Source organism: Xiphophorus couchianus, chromosome 19, assembly GCF_001444195.1.
Source record: "Xiphophorus couchianus chromosome 19, X_couchianus-1.0, whole genome shotgun sequence".
Classification (NCBI taxonomy): Eukaryota; Metazoa; Chordata; class Actinopteri; order Cyprinodontiformes; family Poeciliidae; genus Xiphophorus; species Xiphophorus couchianus.
In genome coordinates this window covers 22,703,813-22,717,051 of record NC_040246.1, presented here as the reverse complement: position 1 = coordinate 22,717,051, position 13,239 = coordinate 22,703,813, and the positions used below count along the sequence as shown (strand labels likewise).

The following is a 13,239-nucleotide window of genomic DNA, read 5'->3' as shown; positions in this document are numbered from 1 at the left end:
GTAGAAGGAGGGACCGGGTCGGTTCTCATGGTTTTTTGTCTGTCGGCCATATTGTATTTAACAAAAATAATTTCTTGCATTTGCAGCTGATGGCCAGTAGTTGATAGTGTATTTTATGATGCATTAGTGTCCACTTCAGTGGTCTGTGTGCATTTATAACATAAAAATCCACAGGAAGCACAAGAAAATGGCTTTTAGATAGCTGTCCACTGTAGTGACCACTATGCATGAAAGGGTTAAGGATAGCATCTGTATGTTTTGACATTTTTGTGCAAGTTTGTTTAGTTCTGAATAAGCCTGCAACAGAAAGAAAGAAATCAATTAATTGACCATTTTTGTTCACCAAAGTACTAAACATTTTCTCATTTTCCCTCTCAGACCAATGATGAATATTTTTTGAAGGGAAACTATTTACAGAGACTTTATGATTAATTTTATTTATCATTTCATTTATGTGTATGTTTCTATTAAATTTGTTTAGTTTTTTGAATATTTAAAATGTCTTCCAGTTCTTTAGAAATTAAGGTTTTATTGGTCTTTAACAGAATGTACTTGCATTATTATGCCAATATTGTAATGATATTAGTTGAAAATGTAGTGAATTTTTAATTCCTCTAGTAACTCAATAAAAAATTTTTTTAAAAACACACGAGTGACAAATCTACAAACACTGAGGTGGTTTTAGGCAAAATATGGCAGAACTAGGCCCGTCACAATAACAAATTCTACTTGACAATAAATTTTCCCCAGAAACTCTTGCAATAAATATTGTTTTGATACCAGGTTGGTAACATTGTTGTCCCTGTTTCTGACTTCAGCTCCACTTAACTCTCTCCGATCATCCGCACACTTGGCCCTCGGTGTCTTTTCTCAGTTCCGCTTTAAAAAAAAAACCCAAATAGTTTGAAAAAGTTGTTAAAATATTCCCTACCTTGCGAGCCCAGTCGTCAAATATCTCCTGGGTGTTGAGCTTAGCTCTGAAGCTATCTCCATCCTGCTTCAGCTTCAGCCCCTCCACGTGGTTCTCCCAGCCTTTTCCCAGAACGTCCTCCACCCTCTTCATGTACGCCGTCAGCTGCCGGTCGATCTGCTTGGCCCAGATGATGGAGCCGGACACGGGCGGCAGGTCGCGGACGTGGCTCATCTTGCAGGCCTGGCTCTGGGGGTACTGGACTTTGAACTTGTCGTGCAGTGACTCGATGTCGTCCTTCACACGCTGGATGAGCTGCGTCTGGTACTCCCGGATGGCGCCGCGGATGTGGGGGCGCACGAAGAGCGCGTTGAAGCGGGAGAAGATGCGGAACATCTCGTTGGCGTTCTTGGCGGTTCCCAGCTGGTCGCGCAGGCGGGCGGTGATGCGGGTCTCCACGCGGTCGATGCGCTCGTCATAGCGCTTCATGGCTGCCTCCCAGGCCTCCATCCCTTCTTTGGACACGTCCAGGCCGTCAACCTCTTTGACGTTCTCATACGCCAGATTGACCTCTTCGATGGCGTTGGCATCAGCTGCATCAAAGAGGACTCCAGCTACTTTCATGTCTTCAGGCTCAACCGTTTCTCCAGGAGCGTGCTGCTGCACGGCAGAAACCTGCAAACAACAAAACGTCACGAGGATTTAAATCAGATTAGTAAATCCAATCAGTAATTTACTAATAACTGAAGAGTAAACATCTGTGAAATCAATCATTAATATAGTAATAATTGAACCGGGTAGGTCATAAAACAATTAATATAGTAATAATTGATGGGTGAACATCAGAATAGGATCATTATCATAGTAAAAATTGCTCGCCGTTCACCTGTGGACGCAGCACCCGGACAATGACGGCCCTCAGCTGCTCATGCTGCCTCCTGAAGCGTCTCATGTGGTCCAGTCTAGACTGGAGCTTCCTGTGGGCGGGGCTCAGGCGCCACACCATCTTCAGGTTCTCCTCCCGCTTCCTTTTCACAATGTCCCTCAGAAGCACCTGCAACTTCTCGTACTCATCCTCCCAGGTCTGGAACACCTCAAAGCAAGCCACCATCACCTGTGCAGGGAAAGCAGAAGGCTCAAAACTAATTCAACAGGAAAAAGGCTGAATGGAGATGCAACACCCCCAACCTTCTCAAACTCCTCGTAAGCAACATGCATGAGCTTTCTGGTTCCCAAAACTTTGAGGAGCTGGGAGCTCAGGTCCCTGGAGATGGCCTCCACCAGACGCAGCGCTCTCTGGATGGGGTACTTGGTGTTCCTGATCTTTTTCAGGTGAGTGAAGATGGCGATGAGAGCCTGGCGGATCTTATCCAGCTCTGAGGCGGAGAGCAGGTCGTTGAGAGGGAAGTCTTTCATCAGAGGATTGTAGTCGTTCACAGTTTCCACTGCCTGCTTCAGACCTGCAGGACAAAAACAGGGTTTTAGGGCTGCAGCTGACGATTATTTTAAAGACTCATTATTCTGACAACCCAAGAAAAAAAGGTGGCCACATTGTGTAGATTTTTCATTTAACTGTGTAAGCCTTTTTTAAATAAAAGATTAGAAGTGCATTAAAAATGCAAATAAGCAGACAGTTAATTTTTTAAAAGGAAAACATTTTATCGTCTAAAATGCAACATTTTTTAATGAATGCCAACAAAGAATCCATCTACATATAAATGATCAATACAGTGCATGACTGATCTGTTATTTTTGACTAACTGATTAATAATTAGACAACAAAAAGTACTTAAGAGATTTTATTTTTTTTTACTGAATTTGAATCAAGCGAATCTAAAACTATTCTGCTTGAGGAGTTCTGGGTAGAACATATTTATGGAAAAAGGGGTTTTCTACTGTTAAATGCAAAATGTTTATTTGTTTTATAGTTTTGAATCAACTACTGCTCTGGTTGCATTATTTTGAGTCTGTATACATCGGCTAACGATTAATCCATTACTAAATCAGTTAATGATTATTTCAATAATCAATTAGTCAGATCGTTTCAGTTTTAATAAACCGTAGATAGAAAATGAAACAACAGTGTTGCTGTGGAAGCAGTTTTTCCTCACCAGTGTCTGTATCAAAGCTGACGGTGGCATGGAAACGTTTGCCGTGTTTGAGGATGTCCAGAGTCAGCAGAACCTCGGGGCTCTCCCTCTTCTCCTGGATCCGGTTCAGAGCTCTCTCCAGGTTCAGCCAGAAGCTGATCTCCTGCAGGGCCGTGCCTGAGGCTGGATCCCGGTCCAGCTTCGTCACCTGGCAGGGGGAGTTAAAGAAGAGTCAGAAAAAATGTCTTCAAAATAAGTCAGAATTCTTGGAGGCTTTTCTCACTTTCTGGATTTCTCTGATCCAGCGGTTCACTCCGGACTGCAGCTGATTCAGGAAGGTGGGATCTTCCACTTTATCTCCAAAGTCAGTGACCTTAGGCTTCTCCCCATGCTCGTAGCACTGCTTGGCAACGTTTACAATGATGGGGTGGATGAGCAGGCTGATCTCAGGAATCTCAATGTTCTGCTGCAGGTGGAGAAGACCCATCTCCAGCTCTGCAATCTTTTTCTCCACAGAGGGAGCCATCTTATCCCCGTCTCTACAGGCCACCGCAGAGAACATTGTAAGATTACGTTCACCACCCATCATCTCTTCTCAAGAACAAAGGAAATTAATGATTCGTCACCTGTCGGCTTTGCCAGACTCCCGGATGTAGGACTTGAAGAAAGGAGCAACAGCATTGCTGATGAAAGAGTGAAGAGTCTCGTAGGGGGAATCTTCGCTCAGGGTCAGCACCCGAACCTGAGTGGATATGGGCTTGTCTGCGTCAATGACACCCGTCCTCTTGATCAGAGCCAAGCTGGAAAAGAGGGGATGAGATCCATTTGGGTCCAATCGAACCTGAGGTGAACCAAAGCTGTGCAACGTCCAGGAAAATGTAATCACCTGTTAGACTTGATGCCGTAGCGGATGTCGATGCTGATGTTGTAGCTGATGCACTCTTTCTCCTCTTCGCCTTCATCTCCAACATCCTCTGTGAGAAGAACACAAAAACAAATCCAACAAACTGAACGAGAGGAGACTGGTGTTGATTTTATATTTACTGTAATAACAATTAAAAGAGATGTTTTTAAGAAATCTAAAAATTAGGGTTGGGACTTTAATAAGTTCATTTCAATTAATTGCATAGATTTTGTATAGTAAAAATTTTAACACAATTAAAGATTTTTTTAAATACATAAACCGCTTCAGATGTAATCTATAACCCGAGTTCAAATGGTATGAATACTTAGTTATTCATGCTGTCCTACTCACTTTCAAATGAGACAACCAGGAAAATGGTTGTCCCATTTGAAAACACAATAATATGAAATAAGTCAAAAGATAACATAAATCTATTCTCCAACATCATGACTGGACAGGAGGTTCACGGTGTGGCGGGTCATGTGTGATCTTGAGGAATAAAAACACAGCTGTAATAAAAATTTAAAAAAAACATCAAACAGCTGAGAAGATGATTGTCTCGCCTGCAGCTGACTGAAAATAATGTTTCCATTGACAAAACAGGTTCACATGACAGAAGTCCAAAGATACAACATTCAGTTGGAACAAATCATTTATTCATTAAGTTGTATAATCTTAGATCTTGTGTTCAATTTTGATGAAAACTTAACTCCAAGTGACCTGAAACGTGCAGGAGCATCTCCATAACTTTGAATATCATTGAAAAGTTATTTTGAAACTAGAGCCACTAGTGTCTGTTCAACCACATTTCTTCCTTCCACTCAACTTCCCATTAATATGTTTGAATACAGAATTCAGCTTGTTTAGAAATCAGTGTTTGTGACTGGAAAACTGTCAAGTCAGCAGTTTAATGATTGCGTGGTTTATAACATGCTCACAACCTAAAAAATCTGAATTAAAATTATTATTTTTATTGGTTTTAAATGTCATTTTAATTTTCTGAGAATTTGAACTTGGGTTTAATTAGATGAATAAGCAAAAATGACCAAATCTGACAAAAATGAAACACTTAATACATCTGTCACTGTGTCCATCCAATCTATAGAAATAAGTTAAATTCTTGAATTGAACCGATGGATACAGAACTCTTCTGATGATACTCTGTCGACATCAGGTCATAGACATCATAATCAGATGAAGCTTCGAGAGCAACTCCACTTTATCCACCACACCCCGTTTACACAGGTGGAGAAGGAAAACTCCGGTTTTTACTCCGTCAGAAAGAGCAACCGGCTCTGATGGAGGCTGAATAACTGAACACTCAAGAGGTCGATTAAAGCCCCAATTAGTCAAACAGCTCATTTACTAACGTTTCTTTGTAAGAATATTAGGATAAAAGTACCTTTCAGGGCACTTCTCTCCACCAGGACGGTGTGAATCTGGGGGTCGGATAGAAATTTTTTCATCTGCTCCACGGAGCTCTTCTCCTCCAGGGCGGTTTCCAGAGAGGCCGGGGCCTCACCGCCATCTTCCAGCAGCAACGGCACCAGCTTCCGAATGTGTTTCTGCAGCACCGAGGTGTCCGCCACCGTTTGAACGGCCGACACCTCCATGGTGCCGCTGCCCTCCTCCGTCCCCCCGCCGTCGGACATTTCGTAGAGAGGTGGACGGTGACCAGAAGGTGTATGAAGGTGAACAAAGAACCGAGGAACGTCTCTGTGCAACCGGGTATGATAGAGGCTGACAACCCGCTGTCAAATCACCGCAGTTAGGACTAGCTTCATTTATAGGCGCAAAGGATGCTGGTACTTGTCGTTCTGCGGGCGGGAGAATCACCGTGGTGTGCGGTTAGAATACTACACTACCCATAATTCTGTTCCAATCTTTTTGTCTCTCCAGATGGCCGCTAGAGGGAAGGAGGGAAGAGTCTCCAATGATGCAGCATTTTCTATGATCATGTCAAATCAATGTTTTTCTGTCCATATTTTTAGTGGCATTATTGCCTTTTGCTGATATTTAATCAATTCCAGACATTAGCGCACAGTTTTCTAATCTGATTTAATAAAAGAAAATGCGATTTTGTTTTTTTTTCTTTTACATTTCTCGTCAATAAAACCACTAATGAGTAAATACTAAAAAAAATCAATAGCCTATCTCCAGCTAGGAGATAGGCTATTGCAACCTTAACAGTTATTTTATAGCTACACGAGCGTTGCATGATCATTTAAAAAGGAAAAACATATATATATATTTCATAAATATCTACAAAGGAAATGTTTAAGAAAAACATTAAACTAAACATTAAAGAAGATGTTTACATTTTGTTTCTTCAATAAGATGTTGATATTCTTTTTTTTTTAAAATCGCATAGCTTAAAACTTAAGAAAAATAAATTTGAGCTACTATTCAGAGCTATTATTGGTTCTTTTTGTATCATCTTTTCAAAAAATAGAAAAGATGATTTTCTGATCATCTTTTCAGGTTTATTTCATGAATAAACCTGAAAAAATACCAAAACCTGCATTTGTTTATTTGTTTGTTGTTAAGAGCCATTGTGGAATGTCCAAAGAGTCACCCTAGGGTCCGGAGCCGCAGGTTGCAGACCTTCATGCTACAGTAAACGGCAAAAATCAACAAAATAGCTGCAGATTCTCCAACATTTAGATACACATTGTCTTGCAAAAATATGTCACTCCATTAACTTTTACACATTTTGTGTGTGAAACAATTTCAGTCTAAACAGAGCTGTTCTGTGAAGGTTTGTTGGAGAAGATTAAAAGACAAACGGGATCATGAAGACGAGTCAGAGAGGAAGTTACTGGGAAGATTAAATCAGGGTCTATCAGAGAACGTTCCTAATAAAATATAATTAATTTCATGGTTGAAATGTGACAACATTAGAAAGTTAAAGGTATATATAAGCACCAAAGCTCTGTCAAATGTTTGTTAAACTTTGAAATTAAGACAATGTCACAACCAAAGTTCTTTAAAAAGTCAAAATAATTTAGTTCATCTAAGAGATCTATTTTTTTAATAAACAGAATCCTATAAGTTGAGCATAAGAGCATAAATAAAACACGCAGGAACAAAATAAGATTTTGTTGTTTTATTCAATAAATATTAAGATGATAATCATTTCAAGGAACACTAAAAGTTACAAAAGCTTTGAAGCCACCCAACAAAAAACATTGAGAAGAAAAGCTTGTAAACCATTTCCCTGAGTCAGAAATAAATATGTACAAATTTTACAACCTTTTAATGAAGCATCTTTCTCAAATGTAACTCGCCGGGTCCAGGTTCGATTCCCTGACCCGGCAATATTTGCCACATGTCTTCCCACCTCTCCTTCCCCGTTTCCTGTCAGCCTACTTTCATAAAAGGGACACTAGAGCCCACAAAAGACCCCCAGGAGGGGTAAAAAAATAAAAAAATGTAACTGCCTGATTAGTTTAAAATGGCTTTTCATGAAAAATATGGCTTTAAGATTATTGACCCATCAGTAGGAGGCAGCTTTAGCCCTGAAGATAAAGCCGTTTAAGAAATACAGATAGAAAATGTAAGAAAAATAGAACACTAGCAATACATTTAAACTCCAAATCCTAATTTCAACAGTTCAGAGGTCACTATAACCCTTTGTTTGAAGCCAGAGCAGCTTTTTCCAGCTGAGGTTGATCAACTACATGGAAAAGTTTCCTTTGGCATTTTTTCAGGTGCTCAGTCGTCTTCGGCAAACTTGAATTTAGCATACACAATAAGCATAACAATGGACATGACGACACACATGGAGCCAACCACGATGTAGGCGATGCCCAGGAAGTCATTCTTTCCTCCCATCCAAGACACGTTGCTGAGCACCACCTTCTTCCTGCCATTGAACGAATAAACGGGGTAGTCTAAGGGAAATATGTTAAGGATATGCACCAGGTTTAGACTTCAGGGATCTTAATGAGAAAACTAGAAAAGTATAGACAAATCACTCTGGCAGTAACACTACATTGTGCAGGCCATTTAAGAACCTTTCATTGGTTTATTGGAGGAGTTTTCATCAGCCATAATCATTAAAATTAACAGAAATATACACATTTATGAGTTTCACTTATGAACTGAGCTAATGAAATAAAATAATCCCCCAATGATGCTAATTGTAACCGACTGAGCTGCACCTCAAATGTTTCAGTATTTTGACCTCTCAACCTGTTACATGAAACTTACTTTTTAGAGTCAGTGACATAATGTGAGGAAACAAACAGGAGACAAAGTAATGAGTTTGAGTGATGTTGCTTCAAAAGAACCTGTTGACAGGTAATAGAGTGAAACCCTCAGCAGTACTGATGACGTGTAGAAAAATTAGACTTTCACCTGCTTCACCTCACACAACCACTGGCTCACCAATATAAAATACTCTAGTTATGGTTAAAAAAAATTGTTAAAAAAATAAATAAATAAATATATGAATAACAGACAAACCAGGCACACCACAGATTGCTTTTAAAATACTGGGTAAGGTGCCAGTTGGTTAGGTCTCTAAGCAAACTCTCTCAGATATTATTCCTGCATGACTTCTGGAGTTTAAGAAAAATAAACAAAATCTATCAATAAGTGTTGCTTGAGTCCAAACCTTTCATCAAGATGCAGCTGAAGTGGTTCAGCTTCTCAAAGCAGTGAGAAGGTCCTTTGCATGGCAGTAGTTATTTGCCTGGCTTGTTTGCCTGACTCAAAATATTTGCCTGATCCTCCTTCACCTCAGTAAACTCCTGAGTCATTTAAGATAAAATTCATCTAACCAGATAAGCAAGTTGGTATTATGAAGTTTATGCTTAACCCTAAACATTAACAGCAGGATAAAAAGGTAAAACCAATAATAATTCATTATGTTTATAATGAATCCGAGCCTTAGTCACCCCTCCCAGAATTCATGATGTCTATTAAAGGATACTGTATTCAATTGTCAGAGTGTAGTTTCCAGCTGGTAGACCATTTACATAGTCATCATGTGTGATTCGTCGATACAGTTTCCTGAAGTCTGGAAGAGCAGCCCTTCTCATCCAGACCAGAAAGTCTTGATTGATGAAGCCGTTGTTGTACACATCTGTGGTGTCCAGCTCATAAATGGGTTTAGGCCAATTAGTGGGCTTCTTGGTTCCTGGGAAAAAACACTGTTTAAGGCTAGCTCCAAAGAGAAACAGAGTTCATTTTGATTAGTGGTACCATTGAAGGCGTTGATCAGGGGCGTCACGCTGGGATTTCTGAATTTGACGTTGTAGTCAGTCCACCAAGCAATCCCTTTTCCATTCAGAGGCACAATCTTTTGAGTCCCGTTGACCACATGACTGAGCGAAAAGGTGTCTTTCGAAAAAGGCAGAAAGAATTGAGGCAGTCAGAAAATGAGACAGTATTTATCGTAGGGAATAACTGCTACATCATGCATACCATTAAACATGCTGTTTGCCAGCGCTCCACAAGGCACGATTGGTATGTTGCGGCTATCACGGGTATACGGGTCACAGCTACTGGAAGGATCCTTTCAGAAGACACAAATAAATAACTGATCAGTTTGATGCCTGAAATATGTTATTACTTGGTTTATGTTAAGCACACTTTTACAAGATTAACTGAAACTATTGATTAGATTATTGATTGATGGGAGGCGCTACAGAAGCCTACGGACCAGGACCACCAGGTACCGGAACAGCTTCTTTCCCACAGCTGTCACGCTTTTGAACGCCTCCTGACATAAAACATAAACTATAAGGACTGTACTCCCCTATCCTCTCATACAACAATAACACATGGACTATCCTCACACACACACACAACACATCACGGACTGTTTTCTTCACACACACACAACCTGTAAATTTTATCTGCCATTATTTATCTTGTATTATATTATATACATATATAATCCATTCCCTAACATTCTTGTATTTCTTGTATGCACAGATTCTTGTATAATCTGTGCATATAGCTCCCATATTTATATTTATACACAATATCTATATCTCTTGCTATAACCCCTTATAGTCCATACATACATAGTCTTGTACATCCGTAAATAAATATTTATATCTCGTAGAGCACTTCTGGATAGATGCAAACTACATCTCGTTGCTTGTACTTGTGACAGCGCAATGACAATAAAGTTGAATTCTATTCTATTCTATTCTATTAGCTCCTCAAATATGGCCTTTATGGGAGAGAGTCAAGAACACAAACGTCGTTCTAATGCTGCTCTTCCTCTGAGTAGATTGGTTCGGGTCAGTACATTATTTTGTGAAAGTGGCCCATACTGACTCATACCTTCAGTATGGTGGTATGGTCAGGACAGAGCTACTGGCATCACACAACACAATTACTGCTCAGTGGAAACAAGGCGTAAGAAAGATATACGACATCCTGTTTACAATTTCCCACAAGCCAAGTAGGAGAGAGATCGAACATTGAACATCTGAATGGTGAAACATGGTTAAGGGGGGGGTGTCATACTCTGCTTCTTCAAGATGAACTACAAATGGTTGCAGTTTATGAAAAGATGGATGGAGCTAAATCCAGGAAAATCCTGGAAGAAACCGTGTTAGAGGCTGCAGAAGGCCTTCCAGCAGGACAACCGACCTAAACATACTGCCAGAGCTGCAATGAAAATGTGACGTTTTGAACAGGTATTCTGTTTAGCCCTTTGTGAATTCTTCTTTAAAAAGGTGTATCGTCTCACTTTAAAGTAATCTAGGTCTCCATACAGCTGATTATCGTCTTTGGATGCCCCGTACTTTCTTTGGTTCTGGAAGTAGTTGGTCAAGCCATAATAAAAGAAGACAGGTCCCTGTGTGGCAAAGAAACATGCAAAAACAAAACAAACAGTCTCAGATGACAAAAGCAGAAAGCTTAAAATATCAGATCGTAAAGCACGATGTGTGTCTAACCTTGAACAGATTGGGGATGGAGAACGTCATGCTGCACGTACATTTCTCTGTACTTGATCTGCACTTATAGCAGGGATGAGCAGAGTCATCACCAGTGTAGTCCAACTGGTAAGAGGGGAAAGGTGCTCAACAAATTGTTTTTATGGTTACAACACAAATGTTTGCTAATCTATAGTGTCAGAAAGTCAAGTGGGTCGCCATTTTAGCACTGAAAACTAAAGACTCTGTTGTGTTTGTTTCTTTTGACATTTGACTCTTCATTCTCAGACTGGTAAAAGCAAAAGTTGCATTAAACATTCCCGTCTTACCTCCTGCAACTGGATGTCTCGTGAAGCGATGAAGAGAGCAACTCCAACACCAATGAAAGCGGCCCCAATGAGGACAAACATTGGAATAACAATGCTTGCAGAGAGAATGGGCTGCCATGCTGGAAGCCTCTGCTGGGTGAAGGCAGTGTTGTCAGGCCGGTTGGGCGACTCTTCCTGCTCCTCCTTCACCATTGCCTTGATTCTGTTGGATTGTTTCATATCTCAAAAAATATGCTCCTGACTTATAGTTTAAGTTGTACTTTTATTTAAGCGGATATAGAATATCTTTGGCAGTGGAAAAAAACATCAGAAACACCAAGTTTATGTAATTTAGATGGATAAATTATTGAGCACTCGACATCCTGTTTACGCTCATTTTACTATTTGCGTTCTGTTTAATTTTAATTAATTACTGACCCAGATAACACACTAAAATCCCACATATGTAACTGTCACACACCAGTAATTCAGCGCTGAGCAACACATAGACCGTTTATGAGCATTAAATATGACACTTAATACATTTCTCAGTCCCAATAATTCACTTTTTAAAATAAAATGTACCCTTGAGTGGGAATATATATCAACTAACTAGGGTTTCTTACCAGCAGTTAGCTACAAAATGAAGAAACGAAGAAGTCAAAATACGTTGGGACCTTTTCCTGGGTTGAAGGAACGATGTATCCGCTCACCTTTACCTGTCCTCCTACTCCCTTCTTCTTCCTGCCCCGCCTTTCTTTCACATAGACATAAAATACATAGAAACCAAACATTAATGCGTCCTCCATATTGTGAGTGGCTACTTCTTGAAAACCAGTAGGATTGTGTGAAGAAAGTGTATTTTCCAAATAAATGAATAGAAGAATAGAAATATTCTTTCTTGTATCACAGTGGGAAGATCCACGTGTACCAGCAGCAAGTTTAAGGTAAGTGGAAGCATATAGACTCAAACTAAGGTAAAATACTAAAAATAACATTTAAAACAGAAAAATAAGAGATGACACAATACCAAAAATTAAATAACATGTACAGTTATTAAAAATAACATCCTTAGATCCAAAGAAATTTGCATCTGAATATGATTTAAATAAATGTATGAGATGTGCATATTTATGCATAGAAAGCAGCAGTAGACTATTTGAAATATTTAAAATAAATGAACATAAAGTTGAGCAAGCAACAATAGGGATGTAAACACTTGTTGAGTTTGTTGGGATCAGTGATAGAGCCTATAGCTGCTTTAAGCAGCTAGGATGCACTTTTTTGGGTAAAAAAGAGAAATAAATGTATTGTACTATACTTTTTATTTTTACAAGTAGTAACTTTATTATTAAGTGACACTGCACAAATGTTTGCACTTATTTGCATTTGTTTGCACAAATGTTCTTGAGTAAAGTATCTGGGTCATCTAACCAATGTGAGCAAATTGTTTTAACCAAAGTTACACCAGACAAAGACACACACCTACAGTTTATGTTAAAGATCTCTTTGCTATTGTAGTGTTATTTTCTGTCTGCAGAGCCTTGTTTAAGGGATCAAGAAACAGTTAACAGCATATATTCATTGGAAGTACTTTACTCTGTTTGAACATACTTACTGTGAGTATTAATTTCACATTATATTGAAAAAAATATATATATTTGGAAAAGTGTTTCTTTTGCCTGAGCTTACTTTGTAATTATCTTATTTGCATTTATTTATTTTTAGTTTAGTTTTTGACAATAGTTTTGTCAGTATGATGACATAATTTTAAAATATTAAATCAAATGTTTTGATAGGTAGCTGTTTTACCAAATATGGTTTACTTGAACAACAATATGCTGAAATAGTGCTACTCTTATGTCAGGACAGTTTTTGGGTTCTCTACCCACCTCTACTCACCCCATTTTAACGGAACTATCTTATACCGCTTTGTATCACAGTTTCTACAAACATGCCCCTCACAATATGGCGGCGACGTTGAGGTACAACTGGGGCGTCAAATCTTATATCTCTGTTCTTCCACATCGACGTCAGTTCCAGTGGCGCTTGAATCCGTTTTCTCAGATTGATGAAAATCAACCTAAAATAATAGATTCAGACCAGCTGTTAGAAAAGAGTGTGGGGG

At 39.3% G+C, this 13,239-nt stretch overlaps 2 protein-coding genes across 3 annotated transcripts in view; both read right to left on the bottom strand.

Moving 5' to 3' along the window:
* The window catches only part of dync1h1 (dynein, cytoplasmic 1, heavy chain 1), a 40,926-nt gene extending 35,257 nt beyond the window's left edge, over window positions 1-5,669 (bottom strand). For both annotated transcript variants that reach the window (XM_028000546.1, XM_028000547.1), the window contains exons 1-8: window positions 5,307-5,669; window positions 3,887-3,974; window positions 3,627-3,800; window positions 3,284-3,539; window positions 3,022-3,208; window positions 2,099-2,370; window positions 1,797-2,024; window positions 932-1,585 (exon numbers count right to left, since the gene is read on the bottom strand). In XM_028000546.1, coding sequence (XP_027856347.1) covers window positions 932-1,585; window positions 1,797-2,024; window positions 2,099-2,370; window positions 3,022-3,208; window positions 3,284-3,539; window positions 3,627-3,800; window positions 3,887-3,974; window positions 5,307-5,556 — 2,109 coding nt within the window. In that variant the 5' untranslated portion in view covers window positions 5,557-5,669. The remainder of the gene's footprint in view (window positions 1-931; window positions 1,586-1,796; window positions 2,025-2,098; window positions 2,371-3,021; window positions 3,209-3,283; window positions 3,540-3,626; window positions 3,801-3,886; window positions 3,975-5,306) is intronic.
* A 1,326-nt stretch (window positions 5,670-6,995) lies between these two features.
* tmem30b (transmembrane protein 30B) lies at window positions 6,996-11,873 on the bottom strand. The gene is made up of 8 exons (XM_028001509.1): window positions 11,738-11,873; window positions 11,133-11,334; window positions 10,825-10,929; window positions 10,617-10,724; window positions 9,335-9,425; window positions 9,113-9,250; window positions 8,841-9,047; window positions 6,996-7,797 (listed from the first exon to the last, which is right to left on the bottom strand). The coding sequence occupies exons 2-8, from the start codon at window positions 11,322-11,324 to the stop codon at window positions 7,619-7,621; spliced, it is 1,020 nt and encodes a 339-aa protein (XP_027857310.1). The 5' UTR covers window positions 11,325-11,334; window positions 11,738-11,873; the 3' UTR covers window positions 6,996-7,618.
* Window positions 11,874-13,239: the final 1,366 nt, after the last annotated feature.